The sequence below is a fragment of the Nannobrachium achirus genome (assembly GCF_963921795.1).
Source record: "Nannobrachium achirus genome assembly, chromosome: 9".
Taxonomy (NCBI): domain Eukaryota; kingdom Metazoa; phylum Chordata; class Actinopteri; order Myctophiformes; family Myctophidae; genus Nannobrachium; species Nannobrachium achirus.
This window is the reverse complement of record NC_137818.1, coordinates 27106143-27132599: the sequence shown is the minus strand read 5'-3', so window position 1 is coordinate 27132599 and position 26457 is coordinate 27106143. Positions and strand designations below refer to the sequence as shown.

Sequence of the window (26457 nt, the reverse complement as noted above, 5' to 3'; positions counted from 1 at the left end):
TTTAGCTTACCAAAGCTTAAAAGAAGGGAACCCAATAAGCTTGCTCAACTAAATCAAATATTTTGATTCTATTCAAATGTAATTATATCCAAAAACTATGATTAGCCTACTTATGATATTAACCAATAGGGTAAATTTTTAGGTATTTTAGGTATTGATGAAGTTTGCTGCCTTTTTATGCGCATTTGCATTAGGAACTACATCATAACAACAACACATAATCATTTGGGCAGCAATATTGGCATGTTACGAATCTCCCATCACTATTGTCTCCAGCTAGTGATCAGTTCCAAACAGTGGGCTACACATCCAACCCTTTCATTTCCTCCTCCAGCGGATATGAACTCTCCTGTCAGAAAATACATCAGCGCTACCATTGTCTGACAGCCAATGGGCTCAGAGAAACCATTCCTGACATTGATCTAGGCCAAAGCACAGAGAATTTCATATTGACCAAAACCCAAACACTTGATGGCTGCAGTGATTAGAGTAGGAATCTGCAGAAAGCTTCAGACTAACCTTCTATTTGTGTGTAGGCTATGTAGGACTATATTAGGCTAGTTCTTTCCCACCTGCTTTTTTCACAGGATCATAAAATCTTAATTTGGAGGCTCTGGCAAAGACGTTCCCTTGACTGAACACAGAGATGTGCATGTGATGCAGGGCTGGATTAACCATTGGGCCGATTGGGCCGATGGGGCCGTTGCCAGGGGCCCTTGGCTCTCAGGGGTCCTTGGGGGAACTGGGCCGCGTGGTCATTGACAATTTACTATTACATTTATACGTTAAAAACGTATAAATGTATAACCGGCCCACAGATGATCATCGTCGCTTAAAATCCGAGCTGGGTAGTGCGCGTCAGGAGGGAGGGGGGGTTATGGTGGAGGGGCCCTAAAAATTAAATTATCGACCAGGGGCCCTCGTGGGGGTTAATCCGTCCCTGAGTGGCATTTGATCTTCATATTCCATATTCAAACCCCAGTCTACCTGTAGTTTGATGATGGATTACTTTGCAATGTTCTTTGTAAAGATATGCATGAGTAACTCAAAATGTCTTTGAAAATGCACTGGGCACCCAAAGTCAGCCCTGCTAGAAAAACCAGCACAGACCAGCACAATTTTCATGCTGGTCTGTGCTGGTCTATGCTGGTTTATGCTGGTTCATGCTGGTCTGTGCTGGTGCTGGTGCTGGTCTATGCTGGTCTGTGCTGGTCCCATGCTGGTCCACCAGCACAGACCAGCACCAGCACAGACCAGCATAAACCAGCATAGACCAGCACAGACCAGTACAGACCAGCACCAGCACAAACCAGCACATGTTGTGTTTTACTGCTGGTCTGTGCTGGTGCTGGTGCTGGTCCAGCACAGACCAGCATGAACCAGCATAGACCAGCACAGACCAGCACCAGCACAAACCAGCACATGTTGTGTTTTACTGCTGGTCTGTGCTGGTGCTGGTCTGTGCTGGTGCTGGTCTGTGCCCGGGGGTCCCTGACCACACCAGCACAGACCAGCACAGACCAGCACCAGCACAGACCAGCAGTAAGCGCTGGTTTGTGCTGGTGCTGGTCTGTGCTGGTTCATGCTGGTTTAGATGGTGGGACCAGCACAAACCAGCACCAGCACCAAAACACAACATGTGCTGGTGCTGGTGCTGGTCTTACTGCTGGTCTTGTGCTGTTTTTTCTAGCAGGGAGGGCTGCCAACATTGGACTGTCAGAATCCAGAAGATTAGAATTTTAACTTTACTAACTGACGGTTAAGATAAAAGGACATATGTGTAAATTGTTGTAACGATGTTGTGGTGGTCTAATCATCAGACTATATACACACAGAGATTCCATGTTCAAATCCCAGTCTTCCTGGAGTTCACTGTTGGAGTCTTTAACTAAAGTTTCATAATTGAAGGGTAACATAGAAATGACTCTTCAACTACGCTAAAGCCAACACCACATCAATGCATGTCTTGCAACAAAACTATTATCAGGTCAACAGCACTTGATCTATTATCAGACTCGTCAGAGATGTTCAAATCCCTGTTCTACAGTTCAATGGTTTCAAGTCTAAAAAGAACCAACTAAAGAGCGCTTCAACAGTAGTATTAATAGTAACAGACATGAGTCAAAAATGACTGAGGAATAGTATGGTGGCTTAATCATTGGACACTCAGCATTGAGGCCTGAGTTCAAGTCCCAGTTGATCTGTGGTTCAATGCCGGGGTGTTTAACTTTACCAATTAAAAGCTAACATAGGCCTACTAAAGAACACTTCAACATTACCAAGAGATGTGTGACTGAATGGTGCCGCACATAGATTTCATTTTCAAATCAGCAGCTTAATTTAATTTTAATAATTGAAGAATAACATACAAATGAATAGTAGGCTACTAAAATGATTCTGAAGAATGTGTCTGAGTGGTGGTGTAATGGTCTAAGCGTTTGATTTTATGTGCAAACAGTCCTTGTTCAAATCCCACGCCTCCTATTATTCAATGCTGGAGTAAGTGGAGTTTCAACTTAACTTTACTAACAGAAGACATTCACAATCAATCGTTATTATAGTGTACAGTAGATGTCTAATATTTACAGAGATTCCATGATCAAATCCCAGACTTTTATTTAGCATTTTCCTTCACTTTTTTGGGGGATTTTGGGACTCACTTTTCTCCGGGTGTTTCGCCTTGATGGGACTCACTTTTCTCTGGGTGTTTCGCCTTGATGGGACTCATTTTTCCAGGTGTTTCGCCTTGATTTTGGGACACACCTTTTTAGGGATTTTTTGACTCACTTTTCTCCGGGTGTTTCGCCTTGATGGGACTCACTTTTTTCTAGGTGTTTCGCCTTGATTTTGGGACTCACTTTTTGGGGGATTTTGGGACTCACTTTTTTCCAGGTGTTTCACCTTGATTTTGGGACTCACTTTTTGGGGGATTTTTGGGGATTTTGGGACTCACTTTTCTCCGGGTGTTTCGCCTTGATGGGACTCACTTTTTTCCAGGTGTTTCGCCTTGATTTTGGGACTCACTTTTTGGGGGATTTTGGGACTCACTTTTCTCCGGGTGTTTCGCCTTGATGGTTTTCTCTGGGTGTTTCGCCTTGATGGGACTCATTTTTCTAGGTGTTTCGCCTTGATTTTGGGACACACCTTTTTAGGGATTTTTTGGGATTTTGGGACTCACTTTTCTCCGGGTGTTTCGCCTTGATGGGACTCACTTTTTTCTAGGTGTTTCGCCTTGATTTTGGGACTCACTTTTTGGGGGATTTTGGGACTCACTTTTCTCCGGGTGTTTCGCCTTACTCACTTTTTTCCAGGTGTTTCACCTTGATTTTGGGACACACTTTTTGGGGGATTTTTGGGGATTTTGGGACTCACTTTTCTCCGGGTGTTTCGCCTTGATGGGACTCACTTTTTTCCAGGTGTTTCGCCTTGATTTTGGGACTCACTTTTTGGGGGATTTTTGGGGATTTCGGGACTCACTTTTCTCCGGGTGTTTCGCCTTGATGGGACTCACCTTTTTCCAGGTGTTTCGCCTTGATTTTGAGACTCACTTTTGGGGATTTTGGGACTCACTTTTCTCCGGGTGTTTTGCCTTGAACTCACTTTTTGGGAGATTTTTAATTTATTTTGGGACTCACTTTTCTCCGGGTGTTTCGCCTTGAAGGGACTCACTTTTTGCTAGGTGTTTTGCCTTGATTTTGGGACTCACTTTTTTTTTTTTAATCTGAGGCAATTACCTTAACCACTGTGGTTCGTACTTAATCTGTTCTCTTGCAAGCTGTTAAGTGAAAAATTTGAGGTACAAGAGCCAGGTAAAACTTTGAAAAAAACTTGAAAAATCCCTATATTAGGTTTGAACCAGGAATCTCCTGCTTGTCAGCACTGTATCTACTCCACTGCACCACCATGGCTCATACATCAGCTTTTCTCTTGCACAATTTCAAGGAAAGATTAGTTAAAGGTATAGGAGCCGTTTAAAACTTTGAGCAACAGCCTTACCTGGTTTGAACTAGTAACCTTCTGGCCACAATGCCTTCACCTTATCCACTAATCCATGAAGGTTTGCACTAGTTCTGTTCTCTTGCACATTTTCATTAAAAGATTAGGTGCAAGCGTAAGATAAAAGTTGACAGAACCCTCTGCTGGAGTCGAACCAGAACCCTATGGGTAGCTAGTCAGGGATCTTACCACTGCACCACTGGAATTTGTGTATTCTTTCAAGACTACATGAAGCTAAAAGAACTAGATAAAAGATGGAGAAAATGCCATGCACGTTTTGAACCCATAACCTTTTACATATAAGGGCTGCAGCTTAACCACTAGTGTACTGAATTTAAGTCTAGTCTGTTAAATTTTTCAGTTTTTAATGAAAGACTAAGTTACTAGAGCCAGACAAAAATGGGAAATGTGCTTGCTGGTTTCAAATCAATCATCCTGATTGCAAGCCCTGTATCTTAACCACTGCATCAAAAATCCAGGTAAAAATAGGAAATAAAGAAAGATAAAATAAACAACAAATAGTTTTGCTTGCTACATACTTTAACCGTGCCCAATGCATTGTCAATGACAATGGCCTTTTAAAGGAGAGAAAAACCAAGCCATCAGTGTTAATTTCTCAAATGCAGAGGAGCTAGGAGTTAATCCTCATGATGATGAGTCAAGAGCTTTTTCAACAGAGCTACCATAACTCAGAATGTCTACAGAATGTAGGCTAAAAGAGCAGTGTTGACATGATACTGACCAAAGTGACCATGATACTGACACAGTACTTACAGTACTGACCATGAAGCTGACACAGTACTGACCATGATCTGACACAGTACTGACCATGATACTGACACAGTACTGACCATGATACTGATCATGATACTGACACAGTTAAGACCATGATACTGACACAGTACTGATCATGATACTGACCATGATACTGACACAGTACTGATCATGATACTGACACAGTTAAGACCATGATACTGACACAGTACTGATCATGATACTGACACAGTACTGACCATGATACTGATCATGATACTGACACAGTACTGATCATGATACTGACACAATACCGACCATGATACTGACCATTATGACATATTCAATTCATACACATTATTTGACTCCAAAATAAAGAAGCAGAGTGAAACTCTAAACAAAATAGTTTAATCGTACAGTACATGTACCTGTCAGGGTCACTAACATAGAATAGTCACAATTGTTGACAGAGGTACATACAATTCTCCAATAAAAATAAAAATGTACGTTTTTCACATTCCAGTAACAGATAATTACAATTAAAGGCATTACTGATTCTTACATACAGTAATAGGCTACTTTGTACACTCCTGAAATAAATTGTGCGTCACATAATTGTAAACGAGCAAACCTCGTGCACCTACAGAACGACGAGTGCATCGGAGAAGACCGAGAGCCGATCAGTGTATAGAATCAAGACTCCTGCACAGGCGCACAGTCTTCAAAAGCAAATTGTTTTGATCGGAGAGACTTTCATCAGGTTATCTTCAGATAACACTGAAGAAGGTCTCTGGACCGAAATATCCAAGGTCTACCAGGTTCTGTACTTGGTCCACTACTTTTTTTTCCCTTCACGCAAATTCTCTTCCTGAAAATAGCAGTTATGTAGATCTGCAATTATTCACCTTAATGTTTGTCTATTTTCACAGAATGTTCGCCTATTATGACATGCCAGATGTTTGTGGTTAAACTTTGTATTTGCATTTGAAGACATTTGACACGTAATTGTGCCACAAAATATGATAGGGCCCTTCAAGTTTTTTGTTATTCCAGTAAAGCAGTAAAATATTGTATTCTTATGAGACAATCTTTCTTTGTGCATTCACAAGAAAATAAAATTTGGTTTAGACCATCCGTAACGGGTAATTTATTGTGCTCTCAAACAATTGGATGTGTATTTTACCCTATTTAAAATATTTCATGAAAAAGGTTCATAACGTATTTTCCTTCCAGATTGACTAATATCTGTAATAAATGTCTTTAATGATCAATGCCATGAATTGTAAATGAAAAGATATTCTTTCTATCTAATCATTGGATAGATGTGTATCAAGGAGAGGTACCGCTGGTACCTGCCCCTTTTCTGAAATTCTTCATTAATGGGAAGGAAAATGTATTCCAGATAATTCAGGATAAGATTACCTTACAGAGTACCAAAGTCCTAATGTCACAGAAGTATTTTTTTTTAATTGAAAAGATAACATCATATACAGTAAGAACTGTGTTCCAAAAATAAACAAGTCAGCCCCGCGATTCTGTCACGTATATGTGTTGAGTGACATTTGATAACGACTGTGTTTGGAGATGGTTTTTTTACTCATACTCTTTGATAAATTCAGTTGATGCTTCATATCCGTCATATGCGTAAAATCATGGGCCTGATTTGTTTATCTTTGGAACACAGTTATTATTTGTCGCAATCTAAGATTTTCAATAGAAATAATAACCTCTGGCAGTGATGTCAGACTTCGGTTCTCTAATTTGTGCTCAATAAAAAGTCCTCCCACTCTTCTTCATTTCACCATGATCTGTCTTAGCTTAACTTCACTGCCATTGAAACATAACAGAAGAAGTTGTGAAGAAACGTCATTTTCAAAGTAAGATGTCTTTAAGGGGCCTGGTTGTGTAGGGAAAAAGGACATCACTAAATTTACAACATTCATTCTGCTTGCAAAATGACAATGATACAAAGCTAACAAAATGGCAGCAATGTTTGGGAGCAAAATATGAACTCAACATTTGCTGGTATTTATCTGTGACACATCTAACAACTTAACAAGGTACATACATTTTCAAACGACATGTATGAGTGGTTTGGTTTCAAAATGATTGCATACAAATGATCAATTGAAAGCTGCAAGCAAAAAAGCTGACTTCACAGTAAATCATAAGGCAGCACACCAGAACACAGACATCTTATATCACAAAGTTGCGTTATAGGACACGGCTGGCAAGTTGACAACAAATACAAAGAATGTTTTTGTTCTTTTTACATATCCTCAATTTGACATTAATGAATAACACCTATGGAACCAAATAGGGAAAACACCAGCGGTATCCTTGTAGGCAGGGGACCATTGGTGGGCTGTAATACCCTGGGCCAAATAATTGGCAAAATACAAAACATTAATATAAAACAAAATGGCACGGTATTTGTTTTTATTTAAACGGTGGAAAAAAAAGTTTTCTTTGTGATATTGGCATGAACTCACTGTAGTTCCATTGATCCAAGTCGGAACACATAACATGCCCTGAAAATGTGCGCGGACCACTACTCTGACCACTACTCTGACTCATCTAACCGCGACGTGGTCAAATGGGTGGGTGGATTTTCAAGTGGGCCCAGAAAAAGGTTGAGAACCACTGCTTTCAGATTGTTCATGGGCATTTTGATCAGAGTTCGATCAGAGTTAAAAATGCATTTTAAGAGCTGGAGGTAATCTATGTGCTGCTAGAGAAACCCTCATAATAAAATAAGTGTACACTGTACATTATACAGTATTGCATACAGCAGAGGTTTTCAATTGGTGGTGAACCACAGACCACTACCCTGACAAAGAATCAACCTGGGGGACCACTGTTGTTTTGGTTGGGGATATTATGTGCGCTAAGATTAGTTAAAGGTGGGTTTGGGTGGCCCTTGAAGATTGCTTTGAAATATGCTAGTGGTCCAGAGCTCAAAAAGAGATAGAGAGCCAACCACTGCACTATTCCTCTTACTTAAGTGAGCAGAGGCATGCCAGCAACATTTCCTAATAATGATGACACTTCTAACTCCCTTTTCTCTGAATATTCTTGACCTCAGACTTCCCAGTAACTGACTTCATTGACTCATCATCTTAGGTCACCAGGTCATTTAGTGCACTGCTTCTCAAGTAGTGGTCCATGGACTGATTACAGCTTGTCCAGCAAAAAAACATCTTCACTTAATACATTACTGAATGGATGACCAGGGACCACATGAAATACCTTCACGGACCACCAGTGGTCCACAGACCACCAGTTAAAAACCTCTGGTATACAATACAGTATAAAGTACAGTATTGTTTTTTTTGTTTGGTTTTGTGCTACACTGAATTTCCTCTTCTTGTGATGTAGAGGAAATGGAAAAGAACTACAGTATGTCAATGTTTCAGTAATTTGTATCAAGTTTTTTCACTCCTTCAAGTTCAACACATCCATCATCCCTCATCTATTGTTGTTTTAAAATGTTAACAATACTAAACTACAGCTAGTTTGGTAGCATGGTAGCTTTCATTATAAAAAAAACAAGATGTCTCTTGTGTCTCTACCTTCATGTAGACAGCAGGCTTACTTAGGCCACTAACCTGTATGATATAACAGGCTGCTACAGTAACCTTGTATCCAGCCCTCATACCTTAACATTACTATATGATTCTCTTACAATAACTAACATAAAAAAGATATCAAAGAAGATATAACAAAAGCGGTTAATTGTATTAAAATCAAATGTCAAAGGATGACCAGTATTAGTATCATTAGTAAAATAATTGCCAGTGTGAGACCTAAACACTATGTACACAGGACGGTAGTACATTCATACAGTATTATGCTGTTTTACCAAGAGTGGCGAAGACATACTGGAAAGCAACAGTGAATGAATGTACACATGTAATTTACAGTAAGTCCCATTGAAAACATTGGGTTACACCTCAACTTACAATGGCCTAATTCCAGTGTATTCTATCATTCACTGTATGTATACTAATCAGAAGAAATGCAATTTAAGTATATAATAATGATGTTTTAATGATGATATAAGTACCACCTGTTGCATACTGCCCAAACTATCATAACAAGTGTATTACCGAGTACTTACGCAGTGCCTCTCTCCCTAAAAGCTCATGATCAAAAGGTAAAATACACAGGCTAAGTGTGAAACTGAAATAGGACCGTTGTAAATGTAAAGTGCTACCTAGGAATCCGTCTGCAGTTAGTCTGCGGCCTCATGTTCCTCTTTCTCCTCCGGCACGGACATGAAGATCTTCTGACAGAACGTGGTGAAGATTTCTGAGGAAAGACAAGTCATCGTGTCAGACACGCCTGTTGTCTTCCAGCCGGCTCACCCCAGGCTAAATCTAATACGGTCTGAGCTATTATGAAAACATCGGGAGAACACCTTGATTACATTTCCCATTACCACCAATACAAACATTCCGATTGTATCAATACTCAAAGTGTTGTTACTGCATCAGAGGTGGGAAAAGTACTCGAATACTACTAGGTGTAAAAAGACTCTCTTACAAGTAAAAGTCTGGAATTACTTGACTTACTTGAGCGAAAGTACAAAAGTATTGGTATCAAAATGTACTTAAAGTACCAAAAGTAGAAAGTACTCATCATACAGAATGTCCTGTTTCACAAGTTTTCAAATGTATAAAATGTATAAAAAGATCTTTTGAAAACAGCAGATCTACAAGCTCACAATGCGTTGTGATGTGACGGTATTGTGAGCCTGTAGATCGGCTAATTTCAAATGGCCAAAATGTATAGGGCTGAAGTAGTTGAAGATTTGTTTTTGGGCTTTTATGCTTTTATTGATAGGACAGTAGACTGACAGGAAATGATGGGGAGTGACACGCGGCAAAGGTCGTCCGGATCGAGAATCGAACCGACGGCGCCACCAGAATTCAATGCCTATGTATGTAGCAATGCCTATGTGGTATGCACCTGGACCAGTAGGCCAGCGGGCGCCCCAGAGCTAATTGTAGTGGAGTAAAAGTGAAATATTTGCCTTTGAGATGTAGTGGAGTAGAAGTACAAGTATAGAACATTTTAAATACTCCAGTAAAGTAAAAACAATACCTCAAAATTCTACATGAGTACAGGACTTGAGTAAATGCAGTTAGTTACTTTCCACCACTGCTATGAAAACATCGGGGGAACACCTTGATTCAATTCCATTGCCACCAATACAAACATTCCGAGCGCATCAATACTGAGTCCTGTTACTGTATACTAATACCTTTTTCCGTGAATTCCATAAGAACCTATCCCCAGCCTGGACTGTGCCAAATAAACAGACAAAAGACTCTGTGAAAACAAGCTTCTCCTGCTCACCCAGCATCTTCTGGACAACGTGGGGCTTCTTCCACTTGTATCCCAGCAGGTAGGCGGGGATGCCTGTGAGAATGATGCCGCTGCCCACCAGGCACTCAAAGGGCGCTGCCCAGAAGGACACCACGATCATGAACACACAGCCCAACACGAAGGTCACGGGGATGAACAGAAAGACCTGGAGGAAGGAGAAACAAAGCTATGTCAAATAAGGCTTACAGTGTTTCTCAAACTTTTACATTTCAAGGTCTCCTCTTAAAGGAATATTTCACTTTCAAAAAAACTTTTGGTCATTTTTTCGTCTAATCAGGCTTTTATGAACACCCTGAACAGATTTTAATTTGCTTGATTCAATATTTAGATATTTGATGTAAATGTTATCAGGCCCTCTCCCCATTCACACCCATTGTAACTTCAAACTCCATTTTAATGGGTGTGTATGGGGAGCGGCCCTGAAGGAGGACTGCCTGATAACATTTACATCAAATATCTAAATATTGAATCAAGCAACTTAAAAATTGTCCAGGGTGTTCATAAGACTGAGTATAATGACCAAAAGTTTTTTTGAAAGTGAAGTATCCCTTTAACTCTGACAGTGTACAAATGGAACCAAATGGACCCGTTAGGGTTACAGACTTGTATGGGTCCATTTAGACCTCCCTAAAGGAACCCACAGAGTCCCTGGAATCCACTTTAAGAAAAACACATAGTCACGTTTTTAAGATTTTTCTCATTTAGACAGGAAACAAAGGATGATGTGATAATACGTACCGTATACTCAAACAGTATGTCATAATGTTGCAAATGTGGTTAATTGTAATAGTTTTTCCCCTAATTTAGGTACATATAAGCACACAAAAAATTATAACAGTGACAATAAAAAAGAAAACAAAATCAACACATAACAATAACAAACAAACGGAAAGAAATTTCTATTCATTTGCCTTTTGTTTTCATCAGTCCTTAAATGGTGCATAAAGTCCATATTTTTTAACAATTCATTGTTTTACAGTTTTTAATAGCCGTTTTACAAAACAGTTTTGTGAGCTTATTGTTATAGAGTAACTAGGCTGAGAGCATAGTGACTCAAAGAAGATGAAAACACTCAGTCAAAGCAATATTCCCAAGATGAAAGGAAGGGGATTGGCCGTCTATCACTACAGATAGAATTTCATAACAGAAACCTATCAGATAAAAGTCCTGCACAGTGTCTACAAATGCAAAAACCTACTTTAAATTCCCTTTAAAGTGTGTCGTTGTCCCCCCACACCATTATGGACAACGGTTAGCCGCCTAGACAGTATATTCTTTCATTATGTTTACACAATGTATCACTTATAACAACTGGAGAGATGCCTAGAAAAGTACTGTTTGTGTAGTTCATAAAACAACGATGTGAATGTGCTAAATGAATCTAATCTAAGATTATGTGGAGAATCATACAGTACAGTATGAGTATGTATCTCATGAGCAGATACTGGTTCGTGGACCACTGGTGGTCCACAAAGGTATTGCCCCAGACCATGCATTTAGTAATGTAGGGAAGTCATTCTTAGTCAGGGTGGTGGTCCCTGGTTCATTATCAGTTGAAACCCCCTGCCCTTTATTATTACAGTAGCTGTATGTGCACATTCCTCTGCTGTCACGGTACAGTTTAAACAGGGGGGATCAACGCTTGTTTGTTTGGAAAGGGGTTCGTTGAAAGGGGTTCTTTACCATCACCAAAAAAAAGGAGACTAATAATATTGTTTCAAGAAAGTTGGGACTTTGAAGATTGAAGATTTAGAAAGAAATAACGGAACATACTGTACTTATTGACTAATGACGAACTCCGTGTCTATGAATGGGCTTTAGTCTCTGAAGCTCTCAGATTGGAACATCCCTAGTTTTGTCAAAAGGGGGGCATATTCACTTAATGGATATTAAAAAGGGCATAATATAAGATATAGTCAGTTGGAAAAGGGGGTAAATGTGTGTTATACTGTATATATATATATATATATATTTATTTTCTTCCTGAATCTCTGTCAACAGAAGTAAGTATTCCCCATTGCATACTGATTATAGTACTAGTAAGACGCCTCAGGGCCCTAAAGGGCGAGGTCGCACCATGTATGGAGACCCCTGGTACCCATATATGGAGATCCAAATACTGTATATGGAGATATGCTGTGAGAGCCCAAATGCTTCTTACTCAGTTATTCGTTGAAAGTGAAAGTCCTATGACGTCTATGACATCTGACATCATACCCTTTTATGCCCATACATGGAGATCCCTGTCTGTAGCCACACAGATATGGGCTGTCTTGGCCACAGATATAAAAATATAATTGCCTCATTCACCTCTGCAGTTCATTGGAGCGACGTGCAACAATTGTAGTCCGGACTTCCTGGAAAAACCAAGGGATCGCTGCCAGTCAAGTGACTGCTGGCCAATCACAACGCCTATTTTCCGTGACTTATAAATCCATCCATTTCCTGATGTTGCGCGGCTGCACAGCTCAGCTGTTCTTACAGGCTGTGTATGTAAAGACCCGTCCCCACCGGCCTCTGATTGGCCTAACAACTTCAGTATGTGTGACGCACGTGGAAGCGATGCATATGCCCCAGAGCCGAAGGAGGCGTCTACCTTTCTATGTCTATGGTCTTGGCCATCTGTCTTGGCCATATATGGATTCTGTTAGCGTGGTATGTGGCCGATATATGGGCATTCCCACATGAAGTCCTGTTAGATATTGATGACATCAGGGAACTCCATATATGGGCATAAAAGGGATTATGTTAGTGTGACATCACAGTGAAGCCAGAGCGTGATGTTAAAGCGGCAAACCCATTCTGTTAGAGTGGTTCCCCTGATATCACAGTGATGTCAGAGCATGATGTCAGAGCAGAAAACCCCATAGACTGTAAAAAAGTGTACACGTCCCAACGGACGGATACGGACAAGCTGTGACGGTTCTGATAGTAAACTGCGACCTACGGTCGCAATCATTGATTTGATCAAAGGTCTCTGACCAGGGTTTCTACCTTAATGGGCCTGTTGCGATCAGGCTCCTTCCAGCGGAGCCAGAGCATGCCAGCAATGGCCATGCCCACACACATCCAGGTGAAGAAGCTGAAGAGGTTGATGACTGAGAAGATGTCCTTAGAGATAGCGTACATCATGGACAGGCAACACTGACAGGAAGGACATAAAAGGAAATGTTAGGCCTGTGTGTGTGTATTTGCATATGATGTGTAGTTTTCTATAAAGCCAAATCTAGCCGTCTTCGTTAGGAACAATAATTTCTAAAACTGTATTTAATGGGCCTTTTAAAAGGACATTTATCAGCGTATGTATGGCATGTTTAGCCCATTGACTAACTCACAGTGTACTCTCTCATCCACTTTCCAAAGCGTACCATGCTTTGTTTGATTGTGCATATTTGATTAGATTAGAATTTGAATCTTTGAATACCTTAGCAGAAATAACAAGCTTTGAGAGAAGCTAGTGTCTATCGGGTGCATGGCTCAGAAGAGTTCATGCCAGCTCAGAAAAATGCCAGCTCACACAGAGATGTTGTTGGCATGGCAGCCTTGTGTTGCCCTGCCTATCTAAATCAAAAGCACCTAAAGGACATTTCCGTAAGCACTGGCATTTTTCTATTTACATGTTATTTAAAAAGCTGATAGAGAGAGTCAGTGTGGCATTGTGGCATCACATGGCATTTTGCTCATCAAAAGTCCACGGAGACGGAGGCTACTCACTGTGAAGATAAGAGAGGGAACAGGAGTAAACAGGTCAGTATGGACCAATCCCAGAGGAGCAGGAAGCTGACCCTCTCGAGCACCAGCATAGAAAAGTCTATTAAAGGAGAAAGATGATAACAGCTTATTATGAATGACAGTCAGCAGGTAGAAAGGTGAAGATAAAAGATAATATCAGTATCAATCCTATCAGGTGAGCAATGCCATGACATGTGTCAACAAAAACAAATTTAGTTTACACACTCAAAGCGTTGGTACAGTATTGAATAAACGCACACGTGAAGTCCTTCCACGCACGCACACGCACACACACATAAACAGACACAAATACACACCGTGCTGAAGTGAAGAGTGACCCATTGACAGCTCCAAAGCAGGACAGGCCAACGAACACAGGAATCAACCAGGACATGACACCAAGGTGGTACTCCCCAAAGCTCTGTCACACCACACACAATGTCAGCTCATATTGTTCAGTCAATCTCAGTGTGTTGTTGTTGTTGGGTTTATTTATATTTGTGTTTATTAATGAATTAATTTCTACACGTTATGGATTTTATTTGTAAATTAAGTCAAATACTGAGAGAACAAGAGACAGTGTACGAATCTGGTTCCAACATGGAACCTGGTATAACCAGCCTAGATACTAATGCAGCTAGCTAACAACTATCCCCTCCTTGTTTTAACATGGGTGGATGATGGTATAGCTGAGCTAGGCTAGTTCCAACACACTTTATTACCAGTGTTGCAAAGTCCGCTTATTATAAGCGACTTTGGGGTTGTTTTTCTTTCGATTTTTTTTAGATGTATGTGTGTGTGTATGCGTGCGTGTGGGCATGCGCGTGTGAGCGTTCATGTGGCCTAGTAGCTTCTTTTGGGCTTGTATTCGTAGGCTTGTTTGTCTTGCAAAATCTGGCAACACTGTTTAACTCACCACAGCGACAGCCTCCGACTCAACCATCTCCTCTGGAGAGATGGTGGTGAAGTAGGCCAGGTTGGTCAGAACATACACCACGGTCACTATGGGCATGGAGATGATGATGGACAGGGGCAGGTTCCTGGTGAAGGGAAAGGCTACAGGTCATTTCAGGAAACCCTACAAATTCGGTTTAATCATTACATCCATTCAAACTTGAGCCACTAAAATTCTCTGTGATTTTCTTCCCACAAAAACATCATACATCGGTTTTGGGTGAATGCAGCTTTGAATGCAGCTTTCATGCAATGTCCCATCACCTTCAATATGTCAATAACAGATTCATATCTGATCTGATTTCCCCCAGGTCAGTGATGTGAGTTCTAGACAAGCAGTCTTAACACTGGAGGGCGTATGCGCTGCATGCTTGTCTTTAATATGCAGCTCTATATTGGATACCGCCATGCATTCAACAGAGAAGCAAGCTTAAATAAAGATGTGAAATTCTCAACACAACCTTCAACACATTTAAGTCACCTCTCTGGATTGATCATTTCCTCGGTCACGTAATTCAGGTAATTCCTGGATAAACAAACAAACAAAAGATATATTATGTACATCTTTAGTAATTGTTGAAAAAGGTGTTCACTGGGACACAAATGGGTTTTGAATATTTTTACTGACTGTCTCTCTGCCTTACCAGCCTCCAAAAGCAAACAGACCACTGTAGAGACCTAAGACTATATTGCCAACTCCCATTTTAGTGCCTTCGAACGCCAGCTCTGGTGTAAGGTATGGCACATCACCTGCGCGTGCACACACACACACACACACACACACACACACACACACACACACACACACACACACACACACACACACACACACACACACACACACACACACACACACACAAGCTCAGAGTCAGAGTGAGTCCAGTAAGAATAGATAACAAATGAATAATATCTTTCCTGCCTAATCAGCTTCAGCTGTTGCTGTTTTTTTTACAGAGGCAAATGTGTTGTTGACAGACGTGGCATTTTGAGGGGCACGTACCTTTTAGGCGAAGCCCGAACTGGCGAAGTGGGGAAATGTCCGATACCGTAGCGATCTGGCGAACGTCTTCTGGACAGGGCGTTTATCGTGCGCTTGCCCAGGCCTTACGGCCTGGGCATAAATATAACGATTGCATTCACCACGGCTTCGTAACTCGCGCGGCGCTCCGCGCGAGAGAACTGATCTAATGTAAAGCCTTGGTCTGCACTTCCCCCTCCTCTCTACCTGTCTCTTTCAGATGGAAATGACTCCTTTTTATTGGAGAGCCATATTTACATGCGTTCTGCTCCCCCTGCAGGAGCGTCACAAGGGGGGAGGGAAGTGGGACTGAGTTACTAGGGCCCAAGTTGGAGGGGCCTGGAATTATTTTATACTTTAGCTATTGAAAAACAGCAGATATACAAGCTCACAGCGTGGCACCGAGTGCCACGCTGCGAGCTTGTATATCTGCTACTTTTGAAATGTGTCGTGAAAATGTGTGCAAATCTTTGAATATATGTATTTTTAAGCAAACATTTGTAACTCAAATTTTGCTTCTGCGGGGTCCCTGGAACTAAATATTTTGAGATGGGGGTCCGTGGCCAAATACATATCATTTTGGGGGTCCTTCACATGAAAAGGTTTGAACACCACTGGCATAGAAACATAGGTTTTTCAAAAAACCTTAGCAGATCTACAAGCTCGTAGACTGTAGCTTGTAGATCTGCTATTTTTCAATAGTTAAAGCACAATGTGTGAGTGAATCATTGTACCCAGGGCCCAGAATTTGGTGTGACACCCCTGTCCCCCTGCATCATCATTCCCCTAGAAGGAGCACAGCGCCCCGACAGCCGGCGAGCCCCCCATGCCCAGTTACCATGGCAACACAGCGAGGAGGACAATGGTTGGTGGGTGTGGTCAGATGAGGGAAGCGTGACAGATGTACTGTAGCACGCTCTCTCCTAGCTCAATGCTTCTCAACCTTTTCAGGCCCCCAAAAATAAGCATATTTGAACTGGGGAGTGGGGACCCCCCCCCCCCCCAACCCTGATAAGCAATCCTGTAGGCATAAAATGTTTGGTTCCATAGATAAATATTGAGCAAATGGCAGCTTGTAGATTGGTTATTTTCACAGTTTTTGCCTATTTCTTATATTATTTGACAATTTGGCCAATGTTTGACCAGTTTTTATAGTATAGTTTGTTGCTTGACTTTTGACACAGTAATGGTCTTTTTCTTTTCTTTCTTTTTTTAGTTATTCGAAAATTGACACTTCACCTGGGGGTGTTCTTCTAGCACACTGTTCTCAATGCTGGGGTCCAAATGGACCTTTATGGGTCTTTAACTCTGAAAGTGTACAAATGCAATCCAATGGATTTTACAGAGGGTCCCAGAGATTAAGAATGGTATCAAATAATGCATATCAAATTGGGGGTCCTTGGCTTTAAATCCGGAGATGATCTCGCAAACCGCTGGGCTGATCAAACTTTGTATGCACACTGCCAGTAGGTAACAGAAGTACCACCACTATGTTTTGACCTACAGTGAAGGGTCTTTGTCAGGCGCCTGACAAAGACCCTTTCAACAGCAAGCTGTTGTGCTGACTTTTCTTTCCTTTCTCCGTATTCTACATTTTTGTGTTTTATTTCTCGTAAATTAACGCCCTTCTTGATCATATACAGTACTACAGCGTCACACAAAAGCATCCAAAGTACGTAGGCATATGAGGTTTCCACCCGACAGAGACGAGATGCACTTGCATGTACACAAGCACCCGTGCATAGACACACAGTCACATGGCCTGCCTCCTCCATTAAGAGCTTTGGTGTTATTCAGTTTCCGTCACTGAAAGGATGACAATGCGCCCCAATTTGACTCATTAATATGGGTCAACAGTCTGTTGTTCATTAGACATCAATTAAACCTCTGTCATTGTACTGCTGTTACATGTACAGTATATCTATTATCTATAGCCACTAATTTCTGGACACAATATCATACATACAGTACAAGGAAACAGGATAACCGTGTCATTCACGCTAAACTGATGCTATCCGACCTCGTGTCTGTTTCTTGAACAGCTATGGTCCCATCAGGGGTGTCGCACCAAATTCTTGGCCCTGGGTGCAAGGATTCACTGCGGGCCCCCATGAATGTTCTTCATAGGGGGATGGGGTTTAACCCATTTAGACTGGGAACACATTATTACGCATTATTTTGTGCTTTAACTATTGAAAAATAGCAGATATACAAGCTCACAGCGCGGCACCAAGTGTCGCGCTGCGAGCTTGTAGATCTGCTATTTTTGAAAAATCGTGAAAGTCTTTGAATATTTCAAGTCCTTCTAAGTTGTTTTGAAAAACCTATGTTTCTATGTCAGCGGTGCTCAAACCTTTTCATGTGAAGGACCCCCAAAATGATATGTATTTGGCCACAGACCTCCATCTCAAAATATTTAGTTCCAGGGACCCCCCAGAGGGAGGTTTGAGTTGCAAATGTAAAAAATACATATATTTAAAAGATCTGAACACATTTTCACGACTTAAAAAATAGCAGATCTACAAGCTCGCAGCGCGTAGATCTCTCCACCACTTTCCCCCCCTTGTGACGTCCCTGCCCAAGGCTACAGTATAATTATGGCAGAACAACAGTATTAATGTCATCGTCTGCATACTGTAAGTTGTCATTCCTGGCACCCGCCCCTTGATTGCGAGGCACATGAAGTAATGTATCAGACGGATCATTTATTCATGGACCGTCCTAACTAGCACTCAGCCATCTAAAGCTACACTATCTAATTTTTTGGGGTGAGTAAAATAGCCAATCTACAAGTTCATAAAATGTTGCATTGTAATGCGTTGTGAGCTTGTGGTAGAGTATGTTAATACAATATAACTAACACTAACTGTGACGGTTGTATTTGGTCTACCTGCACTTCATTTGAGAAATGAAATTTGAGGTCTGACCACTACTGATTGACATGTACCACTCACTGCCGTGAGGTCAAAATGTCTCCTGAGCAAGCAGGCATACTCTTCTAGCGCAGTGGTAAGGTATTAGGACATGAAAGTTACAGAGTGCAGCTTTAAGTAAAAAGGAAAGAACTATGGCGACAGAATGCAGAATGGATTGTAACCGGTTCAATATTCAAATCTGGCAGGTGGAACTGGAGTACCTGTGCCGATCTGGATGAAGCCGAATATGATGATGATAGCGAGTGCTAGCAGCTTTGAAGCTGTGAACAAGTCCTGGACCTTGGTGGCTGCTCTCACGCTGATACAGTTGACAAATGTCAGGGTAGCTAGAAGAAGCAGAGAGATGGATTGTCAGGGACATACTGTACAGATGCATCACCATTGATTAAGTGAATAATGTTAGTTGTCAACATTCTATGGGAGAGAGAACACATCTCAGCTATTGTTTGTGATTGACACGATGATGCCTCTTTAACAAGACTACAGATATTATTGACCGTATTCACAGATGGTGACCATTTTGCTCTTATGTCATACTCAGAGTATATATATATATATATACATCATGTGTCTGAAGAATGTGTGTGACTGGCAGGTGTCATCGCAATGCTGGCTTGTGGTGTACATTTTGGTCCAAATTAATTTTTTGTCCAAATTAATTTTTTTCCACAGAGGAGTGGACAATTATATTACCAGAAACACATGAAGAGCTAGCCCGGAATGACCATAACAGGTTTGTAACTCTGAGTGTGTATAAATGGACATTAAACATTTGAGAACCATTAGTACTAATGGACTCATAATGTGCCATTGTGTCATAGTAAATAAGTGTCATACATATTCTGAAGAAAACCTGGAGACTTGACAATCAGTAATTGGGTGTTAGGATCAAAATAAGAACATTATCATGGTATATAAAAAAGAAAGTCTAAACTTTGCCAAGGACAAGGCCAACTCTTTTCCACAGACACATATGTCCGTCTACAGACAGACATGTTGATGACCCCTGGTGATTGGATTTCAGTGCACTGTGCACATCATCCAGTGAGTGTACTCACTGAGACACAAGCAGGCGATGAGCTTGGCGGCGCTGTCGGGGACAGAACAGCTCGGGTAGAGCGGCTTCAGGAGGTACGTAGCGAACACCAGGGACACCACGTACTGGGACGAGGGGCGGATGATGAGCATCTCCACCCACAGCTTCAGGAAGGCGGGGAGCTCGCCATACACCTCCAGGATGTAGGTGTAGTCGCCCCCTGACTTGGTGATGGTGGTGCCCAGCTCTGCGTAGCACAGGGCGCCCATGGTGGACACCACTCCGCAGACGGACCACACGATCAGGGAGAGCCCCGCCGAGCCGGTCTCCTTGATGACGCCGGTCGGGCTGATGAAGATGCCCGAGCCGATTATGGTTCCAATTATCATCCCCACGCCTAACAAAAAAGACACAATTGTATTAAACCCAAGACAGTATCATAACTTTTACAAACACTTTTTCAAACAAACATAGGCCTAAATGTATATGTATTGATAGAATATGTTAACAGTCAGAACGATAATAAACGATAATACCGTTGAACAGGGTGATGCTGCGCCGGAGCTCTACCTTGCCCTCCTTGACTGCCTCTGTACCCTCGGCGGGCGCAGCGGCGTCCGCTGGCACGGGGACCATCGGGGTGGTGGGAGACGGGGGCTTCTCTGTGATCGAGTCACTCTCATCTGGGACTGGAGAGAGAAGGACACAAATTACACAAGGACGAATCTCTCTGTGAGAACCTGACATCTGCTGCCTGTTGTTGAACAAGGGGGGATTGTCTTTTCAACTGCTAGTTCAGCTGAACTAGCAGATGTGATCACCGGGAAGAAATGTCAACATATAACATCAACATAATTTACGCCAATTCTCTCTTGGCCTTTTCTGGTCAGGTATTTATCCAAGCAATTCACTTTTGTTTAATGTAATAAACAACACAGTACAACTTCCCAGGACTGTAAATAAACTAAGTAATTGGAGCCATAAGAGAATGTTTTAGTCAATGTTTGTATTGTTGCACTGTAGAGAGTGTGTTCTACTGTAGAAGCAGTGTGTGTCCCAGTGGACTATCTGTGGTGTGGGATAAAGTGTCAAACAAGACACAGAGCCGCAGCCTGCAGGGAAGGCATTGTCAAACCAGTTTTTACCAGAATTATGAGTTGGCAACCTCACTGGTTACATTCACTCTGATGTTCCCATCCCAGAGCAGCAGGTTCGACCTGAAATGCCCTGCTTGGGATGAGTTGTCTTTCAAAGTGTAATTGCTTGATCATGAGTGTAAGGACAAAGGCAGAGATGCAGAGCACATATGGTGTGTGTGTGTGTGTGTGTGTGTGTGTGTGTGTGTGTGTGTGTGTGTGTGTGTGTGTGTGCGCGTGTGCGTGCGTATGAGTGTGTGAGTGTGTGTGTGTGTGTGTGTGTGTGTGTGTGTGTGTGTGTGTGTATGTATGTGTATGTAACCTACAAGTTATAAATATTATCCAGAGCAACTTACACAATCAGTGTTTAACCCATTAACACCTGAAGATGATTCTACAAATTCTAATTCTAAATCAGTAGTTCTCAAACTTTTTCGTAATTTAAAATGTGTCAACATTTTTTCAAAAATAGCAGATGTATAACAGATGTGAGCTTGTATATCTGCTATTTTTAAACCGCCAAAGCAACAATCTAAAATTACACAGTTGCTTTCCCGTTTTAACATTAATGGCATGAAACCTAATCAGCAACCAGGATTAATGATCATGCAAGTAGGGTGCAAAAACCAGGTCAACATCAAACTTAGCATCTGTCTAAACAATGTGCTATCTGAATAACAGTCTTAGTATCTGTGAACAACAAAGAGTAGATGTCAATCTAAATGATAATACATAAGTACGTAACAAAGTAAACAACCACTGTATAGCTGTCTGCATAGTATGACTAGTCACTAGCATGTACAGTATCAGAAATAGGCAACTAGAGGTGAAACCATAGGGTGAAACACATAGATAGAGTATGGAGCTGAGTTTTCAGACTGGTGGAAAATGGGGAGTGAGTCTGCAGTCATGGTCATTCCACGGTTTGAAGCCAGGTGGGAGAAGAGTCTAGGACGCCTGGAGCAATGGCCAGGGTGTCATGGAGACGGGAGGACTGAACATGCAAGTCAACGACAATTTGTCATTTTCACGGTCTGTCAGGAAATCTCATACTCACTCACTCACACACACACACACACACACACACACACACATCAGACCAGGTGCATGGTGGAAAGATACCGCCATGCACCATGTGGCATCAACAAGGGTGTGTGTGTGTGTGTGTGTGTGTGTGTGTGTGTGTGTGTGTGTGTGTGTGTGTGTGTACCCACCCCCTATCTTCTCCTTGCTCAGCGCCTTGGTAACACTCTCTCGGCTGCCGCGTGATTTCAGCTCCGGCTCGGCCATCCTTTTTCTCTCTCCTCTGAATCCCCCCTGTCTTCTCTTCCTCTCCCCCTTCCCTTCCTTTCTATATGCCCTCTTTCTCCAACTGCTTCAATGTCTTCTGGTTCTCAACCACGCACTCTCTCTCTTTCCCTCCCTTTTCCCTCTCTCACACACACACGTTTTATCCCAGCAGCCTCTCTTGTATCCCTCACTGGCACTCTCTCCCACTTGAACACTACCCTGCTACCTTTATGTCTCCCTTGTCTCCCAAACACAGGTTCGTTCTCTCTCTCTCTCTCTCTCTCTCTCTCTCTCTCTCACAAGCACAGTCTCGTTCTCTCTCTCTCTCCCAATCACAGGCTCTCTCCTCCTCATGCAAAATACAGCTCCCCTGACCCTTGCCGTCTACCTCTGACTGTGTGTGCGTGTGTGTGTGTGCGAGCGTGCGTGTCTCCCCGGTCTACTACAGCCTGGGGGAGAAAGGGAGGGGGATGGAGGGAGGGAGCAGACCTTTGTGGGGAGTGCGATGCAGTGATGCTGCTGCCTCTGCCTACGCCCACCCCCTCCCACTGAATGATGGGATATCTCTCAGTCAGCTGGATGGAAGTAGGTCATAGGCAGCATTCGGAGGTGTCAGTGTGGGAAGCTGTCATCTTTTGGCGTGCCAAATTGAGCTAGTGTGTGTGTGTGTGCGTGTGTGTGTGCGTGTGTGTGTGGGTGTGTGTGTGTGTGTGTGTGTGTGTGTGTGTGCGCGTGCGTGTGTGTGTGTGTGTGTGCGTGCGTGCGTGCGTGCGTGCGTGCGTGTGTGTTTGATGGGACTGAGTCTCACCAACAAAGGATGCTGAAGGACAGGTGCTCCATCTGGTGGTGTAAAATGCGAATAGCAGCTACCTTTTGTTCCTCCTTCCATTCTGGGTGATACTGTAGGGGAGAAAATGGAGTACCAATGGCTTTGTTCAACAGCAAAGAATGCTAATGCTAATAATAATGCTTAAAACAATGAATTATTATGATAATACCAATGCCAGTGCTAACAATAGCTGCTGATCATCTACTGGTTTTAATTGACATGCAAATTAACACTGTTCATTTAGTTTTTAAGATAATTATTTTTCATGGTGGGTTTTTAAATCTGCTTTTGTTAACAGACAACTGTCCATTTGCCCATGGCGTCCACTAGATGGCGACCTTTACACGTGTTTCAAACATAGCCAAATGGTTTCAAAGGAGCTCATCACTTTCGACAACAAGGCTTGATTATATTTATATTCATACGTTTTGCTCAAATGGATAATCTCCAGTTTTATGATAAAAAAACACACACGTATTAATTCAATAAATTCACGGTTGTGATTTAAATCTCAATAGATCTCAAAGCAATGAGCATAAGAATAAAGCATTTTAATTCATGCGACCGTGTCAAAATAATAATAATAATAATAAAAACGCATGTCTCACGTAGCCTAACGTTTATTTCCCTGAACCATTAAAATGTCAAAGGTCGTAATAATTCAAAGATAGACCTACCTGATAGTATGCTTGCGCGTGTTTATTCATTCGCTTGTCCACCTGCTGCTGACGTAAATGCAGCATATTGCATGAAACTTTATGGAACCAAATATTTGGTTTCATTTGTAACTGGTCCATTAGGTTCCATTTATAAGCTACACTGTCTCTGAGTTACCCATAGCCATAAGGGTCCATTTGGTTCCTATTAAACTATCTGGGGTCTGGGGAGTGGGGACCCCTTGGAACTCCCTCAAGGACCCCCACTTTGAGAACCACTGGCCTAATCGATCATGGTAATATACCACAACTGTATTATGTTCCCCCTTTTCAACTGTTTTTATTATATTTTGACACTTGCTTTAGCAATGTAAATTGTAAACGTATGTTTTCTCTAGCCAATAAAGCTCCTTTGAATTGAAAATAACAAAAGGAGCATTCCGAGAATGAGCCCCGTTGAGTTAAGCGATGATAGTCACACGTACTTGCATTCCTATCAAGCTGACAAAGTCGACTCGCGATCACCCAGCTCCACTCCGAGGAGTCTCTCAGCTGATAGCGGTAGAGCACGAGTCAGTTTCTGCGTTCACGCAGCGCACTTTCTGCAACGTGTCCGGGGACTTTCCCCTGGGCGGGGAGGGAGAAACAGGGTTCTCAGTGGGTAGCCCAGAGTGCAAGCCTTCCGAATGCCCGGATGTATAAACTTCCAGCTCACGTATTTATGGCTACACGGACGCTGAGTGTTTACACTCACGGGTTAAGTTACACATAGTTTCGTTTAGTGCTTTTAATTATCGAAATAGCATGCTTTGTGAACACAACATTGCGTTATTGTGATCTGCTCTAGGATATATTAGGGTACATTTTACAACAAACGCATACAAGTGCATCATGGGAAATTTAAAGACACAGTAGCCCAGATACCAAAATACTTATCTATTCTACATACATTGTATGTTGTAATGTATATGTCATACAAGATACAACATGATTGTAAATAGTCATAAATTATCCACCTCTTTCCGCAGGAATTTACTAGAGAATTTTTTGCACCACACTTCCGGTTAACAGCAGACATACAAGCTCACGTCGCGTCGCAGATGCAACCGTTGTGAGCTTGTAGATCACACTCGGCTGCGGCGCCGGAAGCTCCGTGCAACTCCTGCGCAATGCACGATGAAGTTGTGGATAACACTCGTAAAGGACTTTTATTTTGTAGACGTTTTCACTCTACGTAGCGTTATAATACATAGCCCATGGATTGTTGGCAAGCCCGTTCGATTTCATTACTGCTCCAAACATGTACAAATGCAAAATATAAGGTGCTCAACTTCTTCCCTCAAATGTAATCTATCGATACCATATGATGTATGGGCACAAACAGGTGAAACAGTGCACACATTGACATTTCTGACATCACTGATACCGCCGCCTGTACTGCACAGTGCGCATGCGTTTCCGCCATCGTAACATCCGCATGCTGAAACAATGCCCAAATTTGGAGATGACTGACATCATATATGTCTGGGTTCTCCAACATCACTTCTGAGACTCCTACATTCAATCCATCATATAGCCTATAGGCCTACTGTGCACAGTCTGCACACCCCCAGGCAAGGTACTAGTTTTTCAATAAATAAGTGTTTTACTCAAGCTTGTCTCGGAATCTCATTGGAAACGGGAAACGAGGGAAAGCAATGAGATTCCGAGACAAACTTATGGACTGACACATTCCAAAGAGGATCCGAATCGATAGATTACACTTGATGTGTTGCTGCCCTCCAACCCTTTCTTTCTTCATTCATTTGTTTGGTTATCTTTCTCTCCCTTATCTTCTCAGTTTGTTTCTTTGGTACAAATGTTTGACCTCTTGACCTCAAGCACCATTGGCCAAGTCATGACTATGATTCACAACCTCACGGCTGGGCCATGAGGATATTGCAAGTGGGCCCCAAATAATGGCGAAACACTAAGATTGTAATGATGATATATCATTAATAATAGAAAATAATTAAAAACATATATTATTTTTTTCTTCAATACCTTAAAAAATGTTCATTGTGATACAGATAACGCATTTGATTATTAATAATGATAAAATAAATATGCTCTGTTAAGTGGGCAGATGGGTGGCCCATGACCGCTTTCGAGATTTTCAAGTGGGTCATGATCCAGAAAAGGTTGGAACAGCTACTATAACTATAGAATATTCACTGGCTGCTGATCATCTTCAGACAACTGCATGCAAAGCATCACCGCCCCTCTCTCTCTTCTCTGTCTCTGCCTCTCTCTCTCTCTCCTCTGTCTCTCTGTCTCTTCCCCTCTGGGATTGTTTTAGTCCTCTTCACTCAGCTGACTTGATCTCTTGTTCATCCTTCTCTATTTAGTGTTCATGAGGATGGAAGTTGTTCTTTCTCTCTTAATAAATCTTGTTGTAAGCCTTATTGTGTAACGGTTTTTAACTCCCCCTCTCTGTCCTTGCTCCTCTGTCTCTCTCTTACTTCTCTTACTTCCACCCTATGCTTTATCTCTCCTATTCAACCTACTCACTTTTCCTCTTCTACTTTTCCCACTGTTCTTCGTTATTCCCACACCAGCATTTGTTTGTCTCCTTGCATTCTCTGTCGTCCTCATTTGATCATTTATCAGTTATACGTGTATTCAGTAATAAACGATGGACAGGACCCTGTTAATGCTTGATCTTTTATTTTGCACAACACGTTTCGCTGT

General features: G+C 41.9%; 1 protein-coding gene across 2 annotated transcripts; it reads right to left on the bottom strand.

Annotated features, from left to right (window-relative positions):
* Positions 1 to 5171: 5171 nt before the first annotated feature.
* LOC308291958 (large neutral amino acids transporter small subunit 1-like) lies at positions 5172 to 24300 on the bottom strand. 2 transcript variants are annotated; one of them, XM_080734126.1, is made up of 13 exons: positions 23749 to 24300; positions 23051 to 23142; positions 20353 to 20505; positions 19839 to 20213; positions 18981 to 19106; positions 15471 to 15576; positions 15308 to 15352; positions 14789 to 14912; positions 14190 to 14293; positions 13855 to 13951; positions 13135 to 13284; positions 10111 to 10285; positions 5172 to 9060 (listed from the first exon to the last, which is right to left on the bottom strand). In XM_080734126.1, exons 3-13 carry the CDS (start codon positions 20450 to 20452, stop codon positions 8984 to 8986), a joined length of 1479 nt encoding a protein of 492 aa, XP_080590252.1. In that variant the 5' UTR covers positions 20453 to 20505; positions 23051 to 23142; positions 23749 to 24300; the 3' UTR covers positions 5172 to 8983. The 2 variants fall into 2 exon arrangements, with proteins under 2 accessions (XP_080590252.1, XP_080590253.1); XM_080734127.1 differs by having other exon boundaries at positions 24213 to 24264.
* Between the last annotated feature and the right edge of the window lie 2157 nt (positions 24301 to 26457).

What these genes read in the sequence shown, in the direction of transcription:
- LOC308291958 (XM_080734126.1), bottom strand. Translation starts at nt 20,452, where the DNA reads ATGGTCCCCGTGCCAGCGGACGCCGCTGCGCCCGCCGAGGGTACAGAG. An exon ending in ATCGCAACAGGCCCATTAAG is followed by an intron (nt 10,286 to 13,134) that starts GTAGAAACCCTG and finishes TCCTTCCTCCAG; the next exon opens with GTCTTTCTGTTCATCCCCGT. An exon ending in CGTTGTCCAGAAGATGCTGG is followed by an intron (nt 9,061 to 10,110) that starts GTGAGCAGGAGA and finishes GTCTTTCCTCAG; the next exon opens with AAATCTTCACCACGTTCTGT.